General features: G+C 52.3%; 1 protein-coding gene across 1 annotated transcript; it reads right to left on the reverse strand.

Annotated features, from left to right (window-relative positions):
* Positions 1–641: 641 nt before the first annotated feature.
* Positions 642–15,020, reverse strand: LOC122543827 (transmembrane protein 179-like). The gene is made up of 4 exons (XM_043682630.2): positions 14,594–15,020; positions 6,494–6,631; positions 3,129–3,207; positions 642–2,030 (listed from the first exon to the last, which is right to left on the reverse strand). The coding sequence occupies exons 1-4, from the start codon at positions 14,899–14,901 to the stop codon at positions 1,839–1,841; spliced, it is 717 nt and encodes a 238-aa protein (XP_043538565.1). The 5' UTR covers positions 14,902–15,020; the 3' UTR covers positions 642–1,838.
* Positions 15,021–16,635: the final 1,615 nt, after the last annotated feature.

Genomic DNA, 16,635 nt, shown 5'->3' on the forward strand with positions numbered 1-16,635 from the left:
AGAGAGAAAGAGAGGGCAGAGAGGGAGAAAGAGAGAGAAGGAGAGGGCAAAGAGAAAGAGGACAGTGAGAGAGGGATAGAGGGAGAAAAAGGGAGAGAGAGAGACAGAGGGAGAAAAAGGAAGGGATCAAGACAGAGAGAGAGACAGGGAGAGAGAGGACACAGAGAGAGGGAGGGTTATGAAGAGAGGGGCAGGGAGAGAAGGACAGAGAGGGATAGGGAGAGAGAGACAGTGGGAGAAAGAGAGGGAGGGACAAGGACAGAGAAATAGGGAGAAAGAGAGGGAGGGGTACAGAGAGAGAGAGGGGGGCAGCGGGAGAAAGGGAGAGAGGCAGAGAGAAGTGAGAAGCAGAAAGAGAGGGGTAGAAAGAGAGAAGGGTTGAGGCCAGGGTTGAGGGAGGGAGACAGAGAGGCAAAGAGAAATAGAAACAGTGAGAGAAAGAGGAACAGAGAGAGAGAGGGGAGGCACTGAGACAAAAAAAGGGAAGACAGAAAGAGGGAGAAGGGATGGAGGGTGAGGAGTGAGTACAGAGAAAGATTGGAAAGTGAGATCGAAAAATAGATAGAGATGGGCTTCTCAGAACCACAGGAGAGACTTTGAAGGTGTAATAATGTAGAAAAGTTGAAGAAATAACCACAGAACACAGTCTCATATTTATTGTTGCTTAATAAATACAAACAGATCGGTAATAGATTGATGAACAAATACTGGAATACTGTTTACAATGAAAATAACTTAAAAAAACTCAAGTGAATAACACACAGGATAGAGCTGGACTTTTATCCATGAGCCTGCTACAGGGAGTTAGTTTTGCATCTCTCCTGAATTTTATTCCCACACACCCTCGTTGTTTTCCTAAATAAGCTCCGAATCCAATCAGAGGTTGAAAGCAGGATATCTGTCCCTGTCCGAACCACAAACTACCGCCCCTCCCTTCCCAGGCCAAAGGTTCCAGGGACCCAGCCTGGGGCGGTTCAGCTATGGCATCAATCGCTTGACTGCGAACCCTGTTCCACAGCCCAGGCGCAGGTCTGTCCTGGGGTGGGGTTCACTGGATTGGGCACACCCTTGGACTGCCTCCTGCCCCACGATTGCCCCCTCCCTCCCGTTCCTCCCTTCACCCCATCAGGCCCTGAGGGGCATTGGTGTGGGAAAGGGAGAAGTGGTGGAGCTACAAGTTGTCCTGGCCCTGGGGATTTAAGATGACAAAGCCAACACCTCCCCCTGCCAAACCCAGACTGAGGGGGGGGGAGGGGGGGTTGTAGTGCTGGAAAAGCGCAGCAGGTCGGGCAGCAGCCGAGGAGCAGGAGAAACGAAGATGGGCTCATGCCCGAAACGTCGACTCTCCAGCTCCTCTGATGCTGCCTGACCTGCTGTGCTTTTCCAGCACCGCTCTTTCGACTCTGATCTCCAGCGTCTGCAGTCCTCACTTTCTACCAGAGAAAGTGGGGGGGGGGGTCAGAAACCGTGACGCCGTTCACGGTCGAACTTCACAATCACTGACCTGACCTCACGGGCGGTGGGAGCACAGAGAGGCCGTGGGATGGGGGTAATAAAATCGGAAGGTGATGAAACCAAACTGCTGATGACAAGCTGATACAGTGTAGGGGCCAGGCAAGGCAGAATTCTGGAGCGGCCCACGAAGCAAACTCCAAACAAAAATATCTGAGTGGTTAACTCCCAGACCCCTCGTGCCTGAACAGGGCAGGGGTCACTGACTTGTCTATTCCCACTAAAGGCTATTTATATAGGCCCGAGGCTCCAGGCTCGCCTAGGGGTGCATTGGTCTGCAGAGTTTGCATCTGTGCCCGGTATTGACCCACGGGGGAGCGGTCACCTCAGATGAAGACGCTGGGGAGGTCGGCCTGCTCCTCGGACAAGGGCCGGCTGTGCAGCGAACGGTCAAGCAGGAGCTCCTTTTCCCGGGACAGGCAGCGAGCCAGCTCTTTGCGTTTGTAATTTCGGTAAACCTTCAGGAAGGCAAGCACGCCCAGCAGCACCCAAATGGTCCAAATACTCCACAGGCCGAACTACAGACAAAAGTCAGGCAGAGAATTCAACCACAGATTCAAGGAGAGGGCACCTCTTCTGTCCCGCCTGGGTAAGACTCGCAATTCCCGGAACCCCAACTTATTACGGGGACGGCGCATAAACTTCTCGTCACGTTTCAATGTCACAAACGCAAACGCACAGCAAGCTCCCACATGTCAATAGTGGAAAGATCCTCCCTGCCCTGCCAATAATCACCATCTGGTCTTTGACAGACACTGACAGTGCGGCACTCCCTCAGCAGTGACCCTCCGACAGTGCCCGCTCCCTCAGCACTGACCCTCCGACAGTGCGCGCTCCCTCAGCACTGCCCCTCCGACAGTGCCCCCTCCCTCAGGACTGACCCTCCGACAGTGCCCCCTCCCTCAGCACTGACCCTCTGACAGTGCGGCACTCCCTCAGCACTGACCCTCCGACAGTGCGGCACTCCCTCAGCACTGACCCTTCGACAGTGCCCCCTCCCTCAGCACTGACCCTCCGACAGTGCCCCCTCCCTCAGCACTGACCCTCCCACAGTGACACCCTCCCTCAGCACTGACCCTCCGACAGTGCGGCACTCCCTCAGCACTGACCCTCCAACTGTGCGGCGCTCCCTCAGCACTGACCCTCCGACAGTGCCCACTCCCTCAGCACTGACCCTCCGACCGTGCCCACTCCCTCAGCACTGACCCTCCGACAGTGCCCACTCCCTCAGCACTGACCCTCCGACAGTGCCCACTCCCTCAGCGCTGACCCTCCGACCGTGTCCACTCTCTCAGCGCTGACCCTCCGACAGTGCCCACTCCCTCAGCACTGACCCTCCGACAGTGCAGTGCTCCCTCAGCACTGACCCTCCAACAGTGCCCACTCCCTCAGTACTGACCCTCCGACAGTGCGGCGCACCCTCAGTAATGAGTCTCCTCAGTGCTGACCCATCATTGGTTCTGAGCCACATGCGCTAGACCTGAGTCCACCTGACCGCACTCTTTCACCCGGCAGTGAGCCGTATCTGGGTACAGGGCTAGCGGTATGTGGCGGGTAGGCCGAACCCTCCTCTCACCGCCGCGCATTCCCTGGTGGTATCTCTCGGTGACGCTCACCTGTGCAATCCTGAAGTGGACATAAAAGGTGGATGTGTCTACGTCGAGGTGCAGGTTCACCGACTGGATCTCCTCACAGCTGCCAAGCGGAGAAAGGGGAAGAGCTCAAATTAAATTCTGGGAGCAATGGGGGTGGGTGTGTGGCTGGAAGCATTGAGAATCTGAGCCTGCCCTGTAGGCCATCGCTGCTGCACCATTCCCACCCTCAGTTGGTGAAACCTTGCTCAAGCACCAGCCTTGTTTCTTGAGAAAGAATGTTCCAGAATCCTTGCTGTCCTGTGAGAAGACCTGTCCTGATTTCTCTGTTCCGTTCAAGGCTGTAACCCCCCCCAACCGCCTTTTCCCACCAAAGTGATTCAAAGAGTCTGTTCAATGCAGGAACAGGCCATTCAGCCCACTGAATCTGCACCGACCCTCCGAGCAGCATCCAGCACCCCGTCACCCCATTAATGGTTTTAATGTGGATAACCCACCTAACCTGCACATCCCTGGGCACTATGGGACAATTTAGCACGGCCAATCCACCCTAACCTGCACATCCCTGGGCACTATGGGACAATTTAGCACGGCCAATCCACCCTAACCTGCACATCCCTGGGCACTATGGGACAATTTAGCACGGCCAATCCACCCTAACCTGCACATCCCTGGGCACTATGGGACAATTTAGCACGGCCAATCCACCCTAACCTGCACATCCCTGGGCACTATGGGACAATTTAGCACGGTCAATCCACCCTAACCTGCACATCCCTGGGCACTATGGGACAATTTAGCACGGCCAATCCACCCTAACCTGCACATCCCTGGGCACTATGGGACAATTTAGCACGGTCAATCCACCCTAACCTGCACATCCCTGGGCACTATGGGACAATTTAGCACGGCCAATCCACCCTAACCTGCACATTCCTGGGCACTATGGGACAATTTAGCACGGCCAATCCACCCTAACCTGCACATCCCTGGGCACTATGGGACAATTTAGCACGACCAATCCACCCTAACCTGCACATCCCTGGGCACTATGGGACAATTTAGCACGGCCAATCCACCCTAACCTGCACATCCCTGGGCACTATGGGACAATTTAGCATGGCCAATCCACCCTAACCTGCACGTCCCTGGGCACTATGGGACAATTTAGCACAGCCAATCCACCCTAACCTGCACATCCCTAGGCACTATGGGACAATTTAGCACGGCCAATCCACCCTAACCTACACATCCCTGGGCACTATGGGACAATTTAGCATGGCCAATCCACCCTGACCTGCACATCCCTGGACACTATGGGACAATTTAGCACAGCCAATCCACCCTGACCTGCACATCCCTGGGCACTATGGGACAATTTCCCACAGCCAATCCACCCTGACCTGCACGTCCTTGGGCACTATGGGACAATTTAGCATGGCCAATCCACCCTAACCTACACATCCCTGGGCACTATGGGACAATTTAGCATGGCCAATCCACCCTGACCTGCACATCCCTGGACACTATGGGACAATTTCCCATGGCCAATCCACCCTAACCTACACATCCCTGGGCACTATGGGACAATTTAGCACGGCCAATCCACCCTGACCTGCACATCCCTGGGCACTATGGGACAATTTAGCACGGCCAATCTACCCTAACCTACACATCCCTGGGCACTATGGGACAATTTAGCATGGCCAATCCACCCTGACCTGCACATCCCTGGACACTATGGGACAATTTCCCATTGTCAATCCACCCTCACCTGCACATCCCTGGACACTATGGGACAATTTAGCATGGCCAATCCACCCTAACCTGCACATCCCTGGGCACTATGGGACAATTTAGTACGGCCAATCCACCCTAACCTGCACATCCCTGGGCACTATGGGACAATTTAGCACGGCCAATCCACCCTCACCTGCACATCCCTGGATACTATGGGGCAATTTAGCATGGCCAATCCACCCTAACCCGCACATCCCTGGACTGTGGGAAGAAACCGGAGCACCCGGAGGAAATCCACACCGACACAGGGAAAACGTGCAAACTCCACACAGACAGCCGCCCGAGGCTGGAATCAAACCTGGGTCCCTGACGCTGCGAGGCAGCAGTGCTAACTACTGAGTCATCATGCCTCTCTCACACACACACACACACACAAAACGATTTTCAGTCGACAGGAAATATTTTTTTCTTTACAGTCGTGATGTTGCAAAGGTTGCAGCTGTTTGTGAACAGCAAGCTCACACAGACTGCACAGTGTTCGCGAGGGAGAGAATGGTAGAGTTGGTTCAAGGGGATCATCTCCTTGTGATGTAACTGCATTGGAAACAATCCAAAGAAGGCTTACTGTGGGATTCAGAATGAGCTTGCCAAATGGATACAAAATTGGCTCAACAGCGGGCGACAAGAGAGTGGTTGTTTTCCGGATCAGAGGCCTGTGATCAGCAGTTTTCCAAAGGTATCAGTGCTGCGTCCATTTTTTGTTTGTCATTTATATAAATGATTGAGATGAGAATATAGAAAGCATGGTTAGTCCGTTTGAGGATGACACCAAAATTGGTGGGATAGTGGACAGTGAAGGAGGTTATCTGAGATTACAAAGAGATCCCAGAGCATTACCTGGGGTCCCCAGATTGACAAGAGTGCGGTGCTGGAAAGACACAGCAGGTCAGTCAGCATTCAAGGAGCAGGAGAATAGACGTTTCGGGCAAGAGCCTGGATTCCTGATGAAGAGCTCTTGCCCAAAACGTCGACTCTCCTGCTCCTCGGATGCTGCCTGACCTGCTGTGCTTTTCCAGCACCACGCTCTCAACTCTGATCTCCAGCATCTGCAGGGCTCACTTTCTCCCCAGATTGACAAGCCCGGTTCGGACATCACTAGGCCGTTGTCTCCCCTCCTGTTGCCAGGGTTTGAAAACCGAAGCTATGAGGAAAGATTGGATAGGTTCGGATTGTCTTCTTCGAACAGAGGAGGCCGAAAGGTGGCTTAATCAAGAAATAATGAGGGGCTTGGGTGGTGCAAACAGGGGAGACCTGTTCTTCAAGCAGAGAGGCCATTTGCAATGGCCGGCAGAAGGACAAGAAGGGATATGAGGGAAAAGCTTTTTCACCCAGAGGCTGGTGGGTACCTGCAACTGGTATTGGAGGCAAGGAACCCCTCGACTCATTTAAAATGAGTCTGTCCCCGAAAAGCTGGAGCCTGCAAGGCTATGGAGCCTGGGCTGCTGGGAAATGGGACTGTTTTACATAGCGCAGACACGAGGGCTGAATGGCCTCTTCCTGTTCTGTGGGGAGGAGGAGGCTAGTCGCTGCTGGTCATTGGCGGTGTGGGAACTTTGACGGTAAACCTGGATTTCAAATCACAGACTCACCTCATGGGCATGTTGCCATGGTCAGTGACCACATCACACCAGATGTTGAAGCCCACGCTGATCATCACACAGGCGACGATGGTGAGGAACAACACCGAGCAGCTCAGCACCAGGTTCAGGAAGGCGGAGAAGAACGTACTGAAAGAGCAGACAAAAGCACAGGCACTCTGTCATTACCATCGTGGTGAAGCCTCTCCCCGACACAGAGCAGACCCTCTCCCCTGTGCAGACCAAAGACTGGACCCCGGTCCCCCTCCCAGTCTGGTGCTAACCGGGCCCACCCATTACCAATTCCAACACCTCCACCCCGATAGGCCAAAGTGGCGAGCTCACCACTCTCCGATAGATGCAGGGAGGGGATGTAGGGGCTGGAGGAGGTGACAGATATAGGGAGGGGGTGTAGGGCCTGGAGGGAGTTACAGAGATAGGGAGGGGGTGTAGGGGCTGGAGGGGGTTACAGAGATAGGGAGAGGGTGTAGGGGCCGGAGGGGGTTACAGAGATAGGGAGGGGGTGTAGGGGCTGGAGGGGGTTACAGAGATAGGGAGGGGGTGTAGGGGTTGAAGGGGGTTATAGAGATAGGGAGAGGGTGTAGGGGCTGGAGGAGGTTACAGAGATAGGGAGGGGGTGTAGGGGCTGGAGGGGGTTACAGAGATAGGGAGGGGGTGTATGGGCTGGAGGGGGTTATAGAGATAGGGAGAAGGTGTAGGGGCTGGAGGGGGGTTACAGAGATCAGGAGGGGATTACAGAGATAGGGAGGGGATGTAGTGGCTGGAGGAGGTTACAGAGATAGGGAGGGGATGTAGGGGTTGAAGGGGGTTATAGAGATAGGGAGAGGGTGTAGGGGCTGGAGGAGGTTACAGAGATAGGGAGGGGTTGGAGGGGGCTACAGAGATAGGGAGGGGGTGTAGGGGCTGGAGGAGGTTACAGAGATAGGGAGGGGATGTAGGGGTTGGAGGGGGTTATAGAGATAGGGAGAAGGTGTAGGGGCTGGAGGGGAGTTGCAGAGATCAGGAGGGGATTACAGAGATAGGGAGGGGATGTAGGGGCTGGAGAAGGTTACAGAGATAGGGAGGGGATGTAGGGGCTGGAGGGGGTTACAGAGATAGGGAGGGGGTGTAGGGGCTGGAGGGGGTTACAGAGATAGGGAGGGGGTGTATGGGCTGGAGGGGGTTATAGAGATAGGGAGAAGGTGTAGGGGCTGGAGGGGGGTTACAGAGATCAGGAGGGGATTACAGAGATAGGGAGGGGATGTAGTGGCTGGAGGAGGTTACAGAGATAGGGAGGGGATGTAGGGGTTGAAGGGGGTTATAGAGATAGGGAGAGGGTGTAGGGGCTGGAGGAGGTTACAGAGATAGGGAGGGGTTGGAGGGGGTTACAGAGATAGGGAGGGGGTGTAGGGGCTGGAGGAGGTTACAGAGATAGGGAGGGGATGTAGGGGTTGGAGGGGGTTATAGAGATAGGGAGAAGGTGTAGGGGCTGGAGGGGAGTTGCAGAGATCAGGAGGGGATTACAGAGATAGGGAGGGGATGTAGGGGCTGGAGAAGGTTACAGAGATAGGGAGGGGATGTAGGGGCTGGAGGGGGTTACAGAGATAGGGAGGGGGTGTAGGGGCTGGAGGGGGTGACAGAGATAGGGAGGGGGTGTAGGGGCTGGAGGGGGTGACAGAGATATGGAGGGGGTGACAGAGATAGGGAGGGGGTGTAGGGGCTGGAGGGGGTGACAGAGATAGGGAGGGGTGTAGGGGCTGGAAGGGGTTCCAGAGATAGGGGGGAGTGCAGGGAATGGAGCAGGATACAGGAATAGAGAGGGGGTGTAGGGGTTGGAGACGGTGTGAATATGAGGTTGGTAGCTGATCTTGGGCTGGATAGTGACCTGGAGGTTGTGAACAAACAATTCAACCTCAGACTGTTACCAGGGAGCGGGGAGTGGGTTTGGAGCAGGGACCGAATCCAATGTCTTCCCATTGTTCCCGAGGGACAGTCCATTCTATCCTGTACGACTGGGTCAGTCACCAGGTATCGGAGAGATCGAGAGAGCTGGTGCTATGGGTAGTACCGACCTGTATTGACAACAAATGGTGGATGAGGCCAAAGGAGATGCGACAGAAGCCAAAACAATAAAAAAAAAACCAGACTCTGAGGGAGGGAGGGGAACAGGCTCATTAATAAGCCACTCACTTCCTGGTTGGAATGAGAATTTATGTCCAGGCAGACAATTCGGCTGAGCCTGTGATTTAATCAGCTGTGCCTGTATGCAAGTCATGATAATCCAATAGATCAGGCAGCGGAGATCCCTGCAGTCATTAAGCAGCTGCCCCAAACACTCACCCTTCCTGGGTGGGAACAAGCAGTCTCTGCCTACAGTCTCCCACCCTTAACCCCAGAGGGAGCACGTCATGTGAGGATGCCTCAAACCTGCTCCCCGCCAGTCAATTCAATCATACCCAAAATAGACTGGGATCTCAGTTCCCTTGGCCCCTTCCCCAGTAGCCCTCCAGCCCCTCATCGGCCAAAGCTCTTGTCGTAGGAATTAAGAGGTGGGGGGAGTAGGCAATTCAGCCCTTTGAGCCCATTCCGCCATTTAACATGACCATGGCTGATCTTACCCTGGTCTCAACTCCACTCTCCTGCCTGCTCCCCATTGCCCTTTATCCTGCTTTTCACCAGAAACACATAGAATCCCTACAGTGTGGAAACAGGCCCTTCGGCCCAACAAGTCCACACTGGCCCTCCGAAGAGTAACCCAGCCAGACCCATTCCCCCACCCTATTATCCTACATTTATCTCTGACTAATGCACCTAACCTACACACCCTAGGACACATGGGACAACTTAGCATGGCCAATTCACCCTCACCTGCACATCTTTGGATTGTGGGAGGAAACCGGAGCACCCGGAGGAAACCCACGCAGACACGGGGAGAACATGCAAACTCCACACAGATAGACAGTCATCCAAGGCTGGAATCGAACCCTGGTCCCTGGAGCTGTGAGGCAGCAGGGCTAACCACTGAGCCACCTTGCTGCCATATCTATTTCCTGAATCTATTGATTGATTCTGCCTCTGCTGCACCCTGGGGGGCAGTGACTCGCAGATTCACAACCCTCTGAGAGAAATAGTTGCTCCTCTCCTCGGTTTTGAACCTACCTCCTCTGCCTCTACATGCATGACCTCTTCTTTGAGACTGTCCCACGTGAGGGAACAACGTCCACTTTATCAATCCCCTTTCGCATTTTATACACGTCAGTCAGGTCTCCCCCTCATTCTTCGGAACTCCAATGAGTACAAACGCAAACTATCCAACTGCTCCTCGTACGCCAGCTCTGGTATCAACCTTGGGAACCTCCTCTCAACTGCCACCACATCCCCCCTCAAGTGCGGAGATCAAGACTGGACGCAACACCCCAGCTGTGGTCTCACCCCCAACGCCTTTTATAATTGTCTAACACAAGCTTGAGTACATTCAATAGCCCAGCCTCTATTGCTCTCTCAGGGGAGGGAGAATTCCCTCTGGCTCTCTGAGAGATGAGAGTCCTCCTTAAACAAGGACTCTCTTATTCTGGAACGTCTGTGCTCCCAGGATCAGCACTTTGCAGGGCAAGACCACAGAGTTTGTGGGGGGTGGACAGTTTGGCAAAGCGACCAGCTCAGGTTTGATGTAGTGACCTCTGGCACAGATAATTCCAGCTATTTTCCTAATCAACATACGGCTAGGAAAGGTTTAGAAGGATGTAGGCCCAAGTGCAGGGAGATGGGGTTAGTGTGGATGGACATTGTGGTCAGCATGGACCAGTTTGGGCCGAAGGGCCAGTCTCCAAGCTGTAGGACTCTATGATTCTAACCTGATCAGGGATGTTACGACACACACCTCTGGAGCAGGTGGGACTTGAAATCCTGTCTCAGAGGTGGGAACACTACCACAAGCACCCTCCCTGGATGATTCTACTTTTCGCTTTTCCTCTACGCACAACCTAACGACTTTCCCACCACCAAAATCACCGTGATTTTCTTTTTTTTTTCTGCTTCTTTTAAAACTCGTAACCACTGCCAGTAGCCAACTGAATATGTACAAGCAAAGTCCGTTGTGGGGAATCCACTTATGCCCGAAACGTCGATTCTCCTGCTCCTTGGATGTTGCCTGACCTGCTGCGCTTTTCCAGCAACACATTTTTCAGGGAATCCAAACCATCAAAGATGAGAGGGAAGGGACTCAATGAAAATGGAGCTGGAGGGGGCCTGAAAGCGCTGGATCCCCACAGCGCCCAGCTCAGCCTAAAGGCATCAAGAGCATTGATGGATGTTGCATACTCCCTGTCAATGTTCACCAGGGCTTGAATGAAGATGGGACAGGTAGTTGGCAGTCCTAGGTGATCTGATAGGAACTGCGCGACGCAGCTAAGGATAATTTGTGTAGCCCTGTCACCTTTTACCGATTGTCTCCCATCTTCCCTGTTGCTGACGTGGGAACGCCTCAGTGCTGTCATTGAGGTGAAAACAACAAATGCTGGAGTCACAGTGAGTCAGGCAGCTTCCGTGGAGAGATGGCAGGCTAATGCTTCGAGACTAGATAACTCTTTGTCACTGAGGTGCCTTGTTGGTGTAGTGGTAATGTCACTGGACTAGTCATTCAGAGGCACTAGATGATACTCTCATGGACATGGATTTGAATACAAATTCAATGAAATAAATGTGGAATCAAATACCTGGATAGCTTGTGATACCCAACTCCCATGAAGGAATTTGTAAGTCTCGGGATGAAAGATTTTATTCTATCCAACTATGGGACACAGGCATATTTGGCTGGGTCCGGTATGATCACCTGTCGCTTCTGCACCCTCTCTCGTGCAATTGCATCCTTTTGATAGTGAGGTGACCAGCACTGCACACAATATTGCTGCCCTGGCCTAACTAAATGTTATTCACAACTCCACTCTAACCAACCTCTCAATTAGATCAAGGAACTGTGGATGCTGGAGATCTGAAACACACAGAAACAGAAATCGCTGGAGAAACTCAGCAGGTCTGGAAGCATCTCTGGAAGAAGAAACAGAGATAATGTTTGAAGTCCGTGAAAAGGCGTTGCGGGGAGGGGGGGGAGGGGGAGAGGGGGAGTGTCGCTGTGGTCGAAACGTCCCTGTTTCTCTCTCTACAGATGCTGCCAGACCTGCTGAGTTTCTCCAGCAATTTCTGTTTTTGCGTGTTCCGTCTTAGCCTCCTCGCTTGAAGAGTGTGGTGCCGGAAAAGCACAGCAGGTCAGGCAGCATCCGAGGAGCAGGAGAGTCGACGTTTTGATCATACGGTCTTCATCAGGAAAACAGCTTATGCACGACAGGTCGATTTTCCCTGCTCCTCGGATGCTGCCTGACCTGCTGTGCTTTTCCAGCACCGCACTCTCGACTAATAAGGGCAAGTGACCCATGTACCTTCTTAATCACCTATCATGGAGCGTTCAGATGGGCAATTGAGAGCCAATCACATTACAGTGGGATTGGAGTCACGTGTAGGTCAGATCCCGTGAAGACAGCAGATTTCTTTCTGTAAAGGGCATTAGGGAACCAGATGGAGTTTTTTTTTTAAAAGCAATTGACGATAATTTTCACAGTCTGTATTACAAGCTTCCACTTCCAAATTTGATTCATTAAATTAAGATTCTGTCGTCTGCCCGTTATGAGATTTGAACCTGTGTTCGGCCCCCCCCCCCCCCCCCCCCCCGGGACTCCCGATTACCAGCACAGTGACATTGCAAGATGTTAGTGCAATCAAGTTCAGAGGTGGTGTACTGGATCGATACCTGGAATGAATGGGTTGTCTTATGAGGATGGATTGGACCAATTGGGCTTGCTCCCAATGGAGTGAGGGGTGACTTCATGGAAGAGCATTAGATTCTGAACGATCTTGACAAGACCTGGGTCAGTCCAGAATAAAGGGACAATGTATTAAAATTAGCCGTCTCCCTTTCAGGACAGACAGAACGTTTTTTTTTCCCATTTTCTCTCAGATGACAGTTTTACTTTGAAACTCTCTGTCTCGGAAGATGCTGCCGGTGGTGTGGGGGGTGGGGGGCACTGAATATTTTTTAAAACAAGGTATATAGATTTGTGCTAGGCAGGGGGTCATCACAGGTCATTGGGGAAACGAGGAATTTAACACAGACTCAGATCTTACTGGGTGACAAAACTTACTCCTGATCCTATTTCATGTGACCATCTGATCACTACATCCCTGGCCTTGAAAAGGATTTGAAATGGAAGGCAAAGAGAGAGAGAGAGACAGACAGACAGACAGAGAGATAGAAGGATAGAGGGATAGAAGGATAGAGGGATAGAGAAAGAGAGATATAGAGAGAGACAGAGAGAGAGGGATAGAGGAAGAGAGAGATAGAGAGAGAGAAAGAGAGAGATATACATAGAAAGAGAGACAGACAGAGATAGAGACATAGAGAGAGATAGAGATACAGAGAGAGATAGACAGAGACATGGAGACATGGATAGAGAGAGAGATAAGGAGATAGAGATAGAGAGATAAACATAGAAAGAGAGAGACACACATAAAGAGAGAGAGAGATAGACAGACATGGAGACATAGATAGAGAGAGAGATAAGGAGATAGAGAGATAAACATAGAAAGAGAGAGACACACAGAGAGATAGAGACAGAGAGAGAGACAGAGACATGGAGACATAGATAGAGAGAGAGAGATAGACAGTGACATAGAGAGAGACAGAGAAACAGAAAGAGATAGACAGAGATAGAGAGAGAGATAGAGAAGCTGTTTCTCTTGTTGACAGCTAGGATCCTGGACCAAAAGGAGGGCAGGGAAGGGAAGAAGCTGAGTCAGGCCATTCAGAGGTAAAGTCCCAGAGGCACTTCCTCATGTCAAGGAGGAGCAGAAATCTTGAATCTCGACATCCACCTCCTTCCCCCAATGAAAATAAGCAGTCGAGACTGGGAAGCACACAGAGGTAGCTCAATCGGAGCTTTAAAGATGGAGCCGGTTAGATTTGGGTTAAGGGCAACATGAGGTTTTAACCGAGAGGTAGTCTAATCTGGCTGAATGAAGTCTGAGGGGGCTGAATGACCTCCAGAACAAATGGAAATAAAATCATTCCGAATGTCACTGTGGGAGGTCAGGTCACAGAGACTGGGCTTCTAATGCCCTCTCCAATCCGGCCCTGACTGGGTTAGTTGATCTGGGGCTAGTTGGGAGGTATCACACTCTATCCCCATTCCTTCCCCTCTCTGACTACCTTCCCCGGAAAAGGCGAGTGTCCGATGAGGAAACGCAGTGGCTAGGATCGGACTTGACTGTGAGTTTGCCTTTACCTGATGGATGCACCTGGCTGGTAGAGCACTGTCAGGCCCTGGGTATGGGGGCAATCACAGCACACTGGGCTCACACCCAAGAAAATCTGGGAGGATGGAGATAGGGAAGGAGTGGCAGACGGAGGAGGAGGGACAGAGAGCGAGAGAAAGAGAGGAGGAGGAGGAGGGATGGAGAGAGAGAGTGAGGGAGAAAGAGATGGAGAAAGAGAGAAGGGGAGAGGGTTAGCGAGAAGGAGGAGAGAGAGAAAGAGAGGAGGAGAAGGGATGGAGAGACAGAGAGAGGGGCGAGGGCAGAGAATAGAGAGAAGGCAAGAGGGGTAGAGAGAGAAGGAAGGAGGGATACAAAAAGAAGAAAGGAGGGAGAGAGAAAGAAAGTGTAAGAGAAATGTGAGGAAGGGTGGAGGGAGAGAACAGGAGGGGGGTATGGTGGATGTGAGAGAGCAGAAGGGAAAGAGAGGGAAGGGTGGGAGGGAAGGAGGGGGAGAGAGAGAGAGCACGAAAGGAGAGAGGGCAGGAAGGATGGTGAAACAGAGATTGGGAGGTAGAGAGTGAAGGGGAGGAATGAATAGAGAGTGTGAAGGAGGACAAGAGAGGGGCAAGAGACAGACAGGGGGAGGGGGAGAGACAATAGGAAAGAGGTGGGGAAGGAAGGAGAGATGGTAGCGGTGGGGGGAAGGAGGGAGCATGGGCTAGGGAAGGGGGTGGGGGGAAGAGATGGGGGGGGGGGGGGGGAGGAGAGCAAGAACCATACCCAAAGTGGGAGAGGGCTCAGACTTACTCATCGTGCCCCTTGCAGAGGTAGAACAGGGTCCGCCAGGCCTGCACAGCGCAGAAGATGAGGGTGAAGAATCCCACAAAGGTGCAGAACTGACAGGCAGCCGTAGGCCCCCACTCCTCCACCACGAAGCGATTGATGAGTGAGCCAGTGCTGTTCTCCTCCCTCCAGAAGGCCCGGCTGAAGAGCAGGCACCTCCCTTTGAATTCTCGTCCATTCTCTGCCAGGGGCACCACCACAAACAGGGAGAAGAGCAGAGCCAGTACGTAGGAGCAGCACTGTGTGGAAAGCAGTTTATTTGAAATCTCCATCGTTCTCTCTCTCTCTCTCTCTCTCTCTCACTCTGTCTCCCTCCCTTCCCCAATCTCGTCTACAACACTGACAGGCAAAGATTCAATTCTCAGCTGGGTGTTCCCTCTCCCCACAGTCTGGCCCACATCTGCTGACTGGGTCTTTAACCCTTTGTCTCCCTTCAAGAAGTCAAGTGGCACATTGTATTTAACAGATGTCCCCCAGCCCTTCAGAACGCACTGCCTCCCTGAAGGTCCCTTGCTTAGACTCCACTTTGTGGAGGTACTGAAATTAAGACTGCGAACGGTTACAGTAACACAGGAGGCCATTCAGCTCCCCTTTGACTGTGCTAGCCCCTCTTCATGAGCGCCTCACCCAGTCCTGCTCCCCCCACGTTTTCCCTGCAGCCTCTCTGATTATTTTCTCTTCTGAAAACCACCCTTGACACACTCAGGCAATTTATCCCAGACCCGAGCCACTGGCTGAGTGACAAACGTTCTTTCTCATGTCACCCTTTGCTTCTTCAGCGAAACACTTCTCATTCGGCGGCCTTTGACTCCTGACCCTTCCCAATCATCTCCATCAAATTGTCAGGGAAGATCCCAGACCTGGGAGGTTATACCCCGTCAGGAAAGACTGAACAAACCAGGCTCTTTTCTCTCCAAGAGGGAAGGCTGGCGTAGGGTGAGACCTTCAAAAAAATGAGGAAGGGGACAGGATCGATGTAGTGAAGATATTTCCAATTACAGTTGAGATCAGTCTGGGGTGATCCATGAATGTGAGACTGCCCCTAATAAATCGAATGGGGAATTCAGGAGAAAAGTCTTCCGGCAGACAATGAGGAGAATGTGAGACTTGTCCCCACAGAGAGGGGTTGAGGGGAACAGTGTGGATGCATTTAAGGGTCAAGTTGGATTCGACACGAGGGAGAAAGGAATAGAGAGTAGGGTGAAGTCCTGGTAGGAGTATGGCACAGAGGTGATGGGCTGAATGGCCTGCTGCTATACTGTAAATCAGATGTAACTATGAGCATTCAGTTGCGAGGTAGCAACGCCCGGTTTCCTATTTTAATAAAGCATTCTGGTCCTGAACACTGCAGGGTTCACATCCCACTGCTGTGCGACTGAGGGTGGCCTCACAGTTCACCTTGGCCATTTCCCCAGCTACACCCCGATGCTCCCACACTCTCATGGGACACTTTGATCACTGAAGGGGCACCGAGGCTGATGCCGGTGGTGAGGCACTGCCGGAGGTGCTGTCGTTCAGTTCAGGTGAGATATTAGACCAAGGCTGACCGAATTCCTTTACCAAGTGAGTGTGAAAGACCCCGTGGCGCTGTTGAAAGAAGGTGATGGGTGGCGGAGGAGTTCTCCCGGTTCCTTGACACCAATATTTATATCGACCAACACCACCACAAGCAGGTGACCTGAGTCATTATTGCAAATGCTGCTTGTGGGGACCTTGCTTCGCATGAATTGGCTGCTGTGATCACTTCAAGAAGCACTTTCGGATGTTTTAGAGCAGTGAAAGAAGTAATACGATGCAAATTTTCACTGGCAGGAGTCAAAACAGGAGAGAGTATTTTACATGTCACATCCCACTGGGGTCTAGGGGAAGTAGAGTCATTCGTCTACTCCTCAGAGACTGGGAATGGTTCCATTAAAACAGAAGACTCTAAGAGGAAGTGGAATTGAGTTTTATTTAAATTACAAAAGATAACAGTCATGTGAGTACAGTGGCTGCAAGAGCAGGTC

This window comes from Chiloscyllium plagiosum, unplaced genomic scaffold, assembly GCF_037043375.1.
Source record: "Chiloscyllium plagiosum isolate Xiang-an unplaced genomic scaffold, Cpla_swu_hap1 HiC_scaffold_46, whole genome shotgun sequence".
Lineage (NCBI taxonomy): Eukaryota > Metazoa > Chordata > Chondrichthyes > Orectolobiformes > Hemiscylliidae > Chiloscyllium > Chiloscyllium plagiosum.